We start from the raw sequence: 8,075 nt of genomic DNA on the forward strand, positions 1-8,075 counted from the left end.
TTCTTCTAGTTCAGCAATAATGAATACAGCAACATAACACTTAGTCTTGTAAGATGTATTGTATCTTTATTTAAAATAAAAAGACTAAAATAATACTCATGACACTTGGGTAAGAGTGTATTTGAGTCCTGTTTGATTAGTTTTTTTGTTCCTTTTGATATTTCACAAGAACAGGGTAAGTTGTGCCGATATGCTTCTGGTTGTAGTGGTGACAGACAATATCCACCTCATAGATACTGAAGAACACTTTGACACGCTCATTGGGTGAGACCAGGAAACACAGGGTATAAAGGGCAAACTCAAATTCAGGACTGACGCCAACGAAGATGCTGCCTTTGGGTTTTATTCCATTCTTCCAACTGAATTGTAGCGCCAGGATATGCTTGTTCTCGTCAGGCTGGTTTTTAAATAAAAGAGAGAAGAGAGAGACAACAATAAACACATACAGGCCTACACCCATGGGACAGTCATTCAGTAGGTTTGAAATTTCTCACATTATTTCCAAAGAAGTGCCCTGGAATTGTTAACTACCATCTCATCACAGTCACACAACTGATTCAACATGATAATCAAAACATACATTCATAATTTCAGTATTTTTTATGTAACCTGGGGGGAATTTGCGTTCACACTGTAGCCTTTGTAATCAATGTGTCCCAGCTTCTCTTGCAAATACAACTGAATCCAGTTATGAAAGCCGATGACTGTGCGGCCCCCTCTGGTCTCTCCGACAAAGACATGCTCAAACCCTGAGGAGTCCGGCCTGGAGGAACATGGGAGAACATCATGAGGCTGGAAAATCAGACTACTAATTTTACACCCTTTTTCTGAAGGGATGATATTGGGCAGGTCTAATGGAAGCTCATCCACCACTTGCGTGGTAGTACACATGATGAAATTACAGCACAATCTGGGTGTTAACATACAGTATAAGTGTTAACTACTGAAAATAATAGACTACTCTCCTTCTCCTCCTAGGAATACACAAAGTTATGTGCAAATCAAGTCCAAATCATGCATTGTAATCGCAATTCAAGTCCAAATCATGCATTGTAATCTCGAATCAAGTCCAAATCATGCATTGTAATCTCAAATCAAGTCGAGTCGAGTCACAAGTGTTTTTCTTTCAAGTTTCTAGCCTGAGTTTAATTTGGTAATTTTTTCCCCTAGATATAATGACTAATGTTCAAGTAGCTGTCCTTCGTCTACTCATTGAATGAAATAGCGGCCAGCCATTTTCATTTGTCTCATACAGTAAAATAAGATATCAAATTCTGACAAAGCGGTACAGAAACAGGCATTTTTAAACAATCCTTTCGAGTCATCAGTCTCAAGTCAAAATCGAGTCCCGAGTCTTGAGGCTCCAAGTCCAAGTCAAGTTTCAAGTTCTTTCCTGCCAAGTCATGTCTCAAATAATCAAATGTGTGCCTTGAGTCAGACTCGAGTCCAGTCTTGACCTGCAAGTCCACACTCTTTGCCATTTGAAAAGACTGGCATAAAGACAAAGGAAAAGAGAGTCTGAGGTGATGATACAGCTTTCTCTAATTGTGAATGGATTTTATACTGACTGAGCCTAACCCTAACCAAGGAAGAGAAAACATTTAGCAGCCTAATGATGAATTATTTTGACATCTGAAAAGTAACAGTTACGTAAGAGGAGAGTTCCACCCACTTGCTAGCTCCTCGTCTGGCGTACAGCTCAAACCAGATACGGTAGAGCTGCTTCTTGAATTCCGGTAATCCCTCTGGGGAGAGCTGTTTCTCTACTAGGTACTTATGTGCAATCTAAAAATGAGAGAAACATATGAAGACAATTTCAATCATGGGATGTTGATTGACTCACTTTCGCTGTTGACGTTCCAACTTGGCCATGGTTCTCCCTGTGAATTGATGTCACAGACATTTTTTTTTCACTTTTTCTGATCACATTTATCTGTGATTTGACTTATGTTCCTTTTCATCTGATAAAATAAATAGAGTTTTCTTTTTATCGACCTCTCCACCATATGTTTTAACTGGTACCTTCATGGTGGGCGTTCGAAGCATGCAGTCCAGAAACTTGTGGTTTTCTGCTTCCTCCTCTGGGGTTACAATCTCAGGCTCACCTGTATCACTTTCATAGTTATCCAGTAGAGAGATAAAGGCTGGAAGAAGACATACAGTTTAGTTTAGAGTGTAGCGTGTGTTCTGATCAAGTAAGAGCCCAGCAAACATGACCCCATTGGCCCCATGTGGGTATTTGGTGGGCAAGGTGGGCAGGGGCTAGCCCACACAAAGCCTAAATCAGCCCAACATGGGCTAGCCCACAACAAGCCCAGCACGGCCTAGCCCACACCAAGTCCAAACCAGCCCGACACGGGCTAGCCGACACCAACCCAGCAAACTAATGGACACCAGCCCAACATGGGCCACCCCACACCATAACCAACACGGGCTAGCCCACACCAAGCCCACACCAGACCAACACGGGCAAGCCTACACCAAGCCCAGCACAGGCTAGTCTACACCAAGCCCAGCACAGGCAAGCCCACACCATAATGTAGAGGTAAGGGCTCAATAGAATATTTGCAGGCATGGTGTACAAATACCCCATTTCATGTTGTTAAGTAAAAAATAATACAAGATAAAAATGGCTGACACCATTCAAACCAATGAGGGTTCAGAACTTTACAGCCAATTATCTTTTAATTATATTTTTTAAGATATAAACTTATAGCTATAAGTTCACAAGTTATTTTTGTGCAACCTTTACTGAGTCTCACTCCAGTTTAAGTGTTCTGTTGTGTGAAATCAACAAAAAATGTATATTGTACACTGCCAATGATGAAGTGGCTGTGTTTACACAGGCAGACCAATTCTGATCTTGTTTTCACTAATTGGTCCTCTGACTAATCAGATCAGCTCAGAAAAAGATCTGATGTGAAAAGATCTGTTGTGATTAGTCAAAAGACTAATTGATGGAAAAAAGATAAGGATTGGACTACCTGTGTAAACGCAGCCTTAGATAAGTGCATATGACATAAGATAAACTTTTATTTTTCTCTGCTAAAAATATGTATGACAGTAACAACTTTGTTCTCTTTCTGATACAATGTAACTGGCAGCCAATCCAAAAGGGTGGGCTTATTTCAAGTGACATGAGAGCTGCCCTTGCGCCCACCTGCCCTGGGGCCAATGTGGAGTTTATGGGTTAAAGGCACATTGGCCAATGTGGGCAGCCTACATGAGGCCAATATTTTAGGCCGCATTGGGCCTACATCGTGCCAATGTGGACATGTTTGCTGACAGGACTAGTTTGTTTTGTCTATCCACATGTTCAATCAGTGGTGACCCATCATTCAGGTAGGGCTGAGCCCCACCTGTTTTGTTGCCTGTTTTGCATGTTATTCTGGCATTAGTACGTGTCACATATCAGTTTGCAAACAATATAAAAAAATACATAATTGAGTTAATAAAGCTGCATACAAACATGGTCTCTTTTTTGCTTTCTTGAGTAAGGAAGCTCCAAAATGCAGGTGTTTGAGCCTAGCTCAGTGCTTTCTGTGGTTGTGGGACAGCCAGCGGAAAATACAGAGCGTAGGGGTTGGTAATGTTCTCTAGTTACGCCATAATTGGCGTCACTGCAAAATCTACAGGGGAAAGCTAGAAAATTCAAGCCCCTTGGGTGCTGCATAGATTTACATTAGAAGTGCCCATCCAAGAAGGCTTATGGTCATTGGCCACAGATAAAATGATGTCAGCTCACGTTATACCTACCAGTAGATTGTCAACATCATACTTTCAACATCATACTTTCAAAATCTTAGCTAGCAAGCTAGACAAGTAGTCATCATCAGGAATCAAGTTGACAATCTACTGGCAAATTCTTTTCAATCCTTGTCATATGAAGAGAAATTATAGATAAATCGTATCGGTGCTCATTGGCCATTGGAAATAAACATTATACAACAAGTCGGAAATCGCAAATTCAACATTGAGTGTTTTGGAAGGAATCGGTGGCTAACTGCAAGCTTTGCAAAGCAATCACTAGCTTCAATAATTTCACTTCTATTCAGTGGAGAGGGTTTGTGGTCCAATTCTGGGTTTAAGGGTCTCTTTTCCAAGCTTAAAAGGATAAACGTTCACATGCAACACCATGGGCCAGAAAAGGTTGAATACGGTTGCCATGCTGTTAATCCAGGTGACTTCTGCCGCGTTCAAAACAACTGGAAACTCAGAAATCTCGGACTTCAGTGAGTTCAAGACAACTGGGAACTCTGAAAAAAACTAGCTCCGACTGGAAAATACGTTTTGAACGGTCATCCAACTCGGAATTCCAAGTCGGGAACTCGGCCTTCTTCTACAGTAGAGCTTCGACCTGAAGATCACTGACGTCATGATTCGACCTTGTTTTTTTCAGGGTTCACAGTTGTCTTGAAAGCACCATGAATCCAGAGAATGCCAGAGTATGATGACAAAGTGTGATGACTAAATTTGCCCACAAGGACTGCCACCCCACCTTCCTGTTCAAGTGAGCACCGCACAACAAGATTAGTCCAAAAATGTATTATATGCTGCTGCATAAATTATGTAATATGCCAGGGAGATACATATACTGTAGCTAAGAAAGTAATACTAGGTGTCCGTTGTGTAGTAAGCTGTTAGTGGCCCATGTGCCTCACCCTAATAATTTGGTCCCTTTCCCCCTCATAACTTAGCCTACTGTTCTGACTTGGTGGTGCACATGTAGCCTATAGCCTGTTTTAGAGATATATCATAATTTAATATTGTAAGAGCTTTCATTGTTTGCTTATATGCCCCCTTTATTTATCCTACAGTTCTGACTTGGTGTACAGGGAGAATACTGTAAGAACAGCCCATGCTCTGAATTCTGTCGCTTACATTTCAAAAGTGCTGAACAAATATTTATATTGACTACGTCCGTCTTAGCTCGCTCATTAATGTCTATATCAAAATTACAGATTGCCTCTTATCCGCTCATCGTTCCCTTATGCCATAGTTTGTACATCTCAATTGTCAGTAGAACCTACATTTGTTTAAGAAAGTCAGCCATATCAGCTATGTTTTTAAAAAATACAGTAAACAAGGCTAAATGAACTGTTTCACTGCCAGACAAGGCTATGCCGATAGCCAGGTGTAGCAGTGGTAAGGATTCACTCCATGGTGTTGGAAAGAAAGCTCTGCTGTTGGGACAGTTTTATGTAGGCCCTAACAGTTTGTGGGCACCGCTTGTACCCGTTATAGTGCAATTAATGTATTGTTTAGTTTTGTGGCTTTGCTGGCATGCATTAAAACAAGTTTTGAGTTTGCTTCACCAAGATTTTCATGCTAAAATCACCACTTTGTTCAATTATACTTGAACTCCTGCTACTCTCTGCTTATGTAATACATTGCAGATATGACAGAACTTCCAAAGGAAAACAATGATAACACACAGGAAACTGCACGGTTGAAGGTAAAAGTTGATCCCAAAGCTCTAACCCTCACACGTCAGGCCCTTACCTAAGAAAGACTCCTTTTTGAAAATGCGTTCATCGACAAATGAGAACAGAGGATATCCGGCTCCATCATTGTCATCATTCATGTCATCATTCATGTCATCATTCATGTCAGCATTCACAGGCCCAGCTTTCCCCTGCACAAAGCACAGCAGAGGAGGAAGAGCAAATCAGTTACATACAGTATTCCAAATGTCTAAGCACTCCCACCAATGATCCAGGAATATATATATTTTTACATTGTAACCCCTTGATGAAAAAGAAACATGACCCAGTGCCCTATAAAGCTGCAACTCCAGTGTTTTGTTTATGAGAGCCAGGAAATTCTAACAACAGCAGCATGTTTTCACTTGACTTGCATTCTCTCTCTCTCTCTGTCTGTGGCAGCTCTCTGTCTGTGGCACAGTGTCTAACATGCTATTGTGTCCTTTAGAAAGACACCACAGAGCAACAATCTAGAGCATTTTAGGGATCTAGATTTGTTCAATGTACTCTGACCTTCCTCATCAAATGCTTGTGGCCTCATGATGTTGTGCAAAAACATCCATTCGTTCATTTGGAGTAAAATGCATCTGTACAATTTGTCACGGGAATGATGTGTATAAAAAAACATCCACAGCAATGCCATTGGATCGTTTTCAGTTTTGCTACCTGCAGAGAGATCCGGTAGTCTGTCCCTGGTTTCAGTCTGTTGACGTCTTTATCCCATATATCCTGCACCATGGCTGATAGCTCTCGGTCAGCTTCAATCATGATGTGACCGGTTGGTCCCTCTGTACTCTGCAGGCTACAGCTGACTGGGTCAGGTTCCTCTGGTGTGAAGAAATATCACGTCATGTACAGTGACTCCTATGCTTACGTTGCTATACAACAACTCTAAATGGTGTTGTCAATCCTGCATTCCAACATCTGTACATTATACATCTTCTCAATGTATAAATTACACAATCCTACTAAGTGTGGTAAATATCCCCCCCAAAAATGTATACCCTCCATAAAATTGATATAACACATTTATTGGTCAATCAAGTTATCACAGAGAAAAATTAAGTGTATGACAATTAACTATAAAATACAATTTCCAGATGTTATCACTGAATCATTCAGTGAACTGATAATCAACACACCAAAAAAATAGCCAATTTCAAGCTAAAAATATTACATTAACAGTTTTAGTTCAACATTCAGGTTTTGGTTGACACTATCATCTAATCAGTATCTCACCATCGACGCAAGCTACTCATCATATATTACTGACCTTGTTCAGCTTTGGCCTGCTCACTGGCGTATAAAGAGAAGTGGTCTGTGGGTTTGGGGCAACTAAGGGGATTCAGTCCTGTGGTCGAATTTGTGCGTGTGGAACTGGCCTGTTTGAAAGCACAAATCTTTACTAACATGCTGGGGGGGCGCTCCTATACCACGAGGCATGACAGAGGCCATTTTAAAGGGTTATCCACTGTCAGCAACTTTAGCCAAAGGGATTAAACTGTGTTGTACTGAGTGCTTTTGAATCACTTGCTACAACATGGACTCTCTTTGTTTCTTTAGTACTGTATTGTTCTTCTCCTGACTCTGTGTCCTGTCCCTCCATCACCCTGTCCCCTTCCCAAGTGAAAACACATGGTAATAGTTGGTATAAATAAGATTAATTATTGTGTGTAATAAATAAGGTCCCTTGATAGGCATGAGACCAGGGAAGCTGTGTTCCTGCTGAAGGACAGATTATAGGGGCCAGTTTAATCAAAGACAACAGTTACATTGTACTGTCTGTGTCTGTAATATCATGACAAACAGCTAAAACAATGCTCTCAATTCTCAAACATTTTGTAGATGGGTGGCATAAATCCAAAACATGTTTTAATACACACCTGTTAAATTCATGACAGGAAATTAAAATATGTTTGCATTCTAAAATCGAAGGTTGATTTCGATAAAAGGCTGACTAAGTGATCAGGATTTAATCGAAGTCAGAACCTTCGATTTCAGAATGTCACCATAATCAGCAACATGTCTAAAACCTCTTCATGTTAGTTCATTACTTTTGGTCCAACAATCATTCTTGGTTTCCTCTGCCACCTGTATGACTCAGCAAAGCCTTCTGTGTTAAAGACAATGACAGCACAGCCCTTGCACACTCTTGTGGAAGGAAAAGGCATTGTATGTTCTTGTTGGAAAGGTTGCGTCCTTCGGATGGGTCTCATCTCATCTCATCACTAATTCTGCAGTCAGGTTTTCACTTTTCAGTTCAAAGCCAACAGTTAACTTACAAGGGAGGCAATATAATTAAAAAGAGTAAGTACTTTGTTTAAAACAATGCCAAAAGGCAGAATTTCTACCAGTAGATGGGTGTGACTATGAGACAAGATATAAGGAACTATAGTTGCATGCAACGGTATCAAGCTTTTGCAAGTATAGGAATGGACTTACTGTTATCACATGTTCACTCTTAATACAGTGTGACAAAATAAACAAGGGAGTACATTTCTGAGTAACTTCATAAAACATGTATTTAGAAAAGGAACACATGAAGAATGTCCTAAAACCCCCAACATGGGAATGAACACTAAAACCAAAGGG

General features: G+C 40.6%; 1 protein-coding gene across 1 annotated transcript; it reads right to left on the reverse strand.

Moving 5' to 3' along the window:
• Positions 1 to 44: 44 nt before the first annotated feature.
• Positions 45 to 7,697, reverse strand: endou2 (endonuclease, polyU-specific 2). Its single transcript, XM_014136792.3, has 7 exons — positions 6,757 to 7,697; positions 6,150 to 6,310; positions 5,503 to 5,635; positions 2,023 to 2,144; positions 1,673 to 1,785; positions 610 to 763; positions 45 to 397 (listed from the first exon to the last, which is right to left on the reverse strand). The coding sequence occupies exons 1-7, from the start codon at positions 6,893 to 6,895 to the stop codon at positions 137 to 139; spliced, it is 1,083 nt and encodes a 360-aa protein (XP_013992267.1). The 5' UTR covers positions 6,896 to 7,697; the 3' UTR covers positions 45 to 136.
• Between the last annotated feature and the right edge of the window lie 378 nt (positions 7,698 to 8,075).

Source organism: Salmo salar, chromosome 13 (genome assembly GCF_965601325.2).
Source record: "Salmo salar chromosome 13, fSalSal1, whole genome shotgun sequence".
Classification (NCBI taxonomy): Eukaryota; Metazoa; Chordata; class Actinopteri; order Salmoniformes; family Salmonidae; genus Salmo; species Salmo salar.

Bases quoted from the DNA above. Each gene is read 5' to 3' on its own strand.
- endou2 (XM_014136792.3), bottom strand. From the start codon at position 6,895: ATGTTAGTAAAGATTTGTGCTTTCAAACAGGCCAGTTCCACACGCACA. The intron at 2,145-5,502 runs GTAAGGGCCTGA...GTCTTCTTCCAG, and splicing joins CAAAAAGGAGTCTTTCTTAG to CCTTTATCTCTCTACTGGAT. The intron at 398-609 runs GTTACATAAAAA...TTTAAAAACCAG, and splicing joins TGAACGCAAATTCCCCCCAG to CCTGACGAGAACAAGCATAT.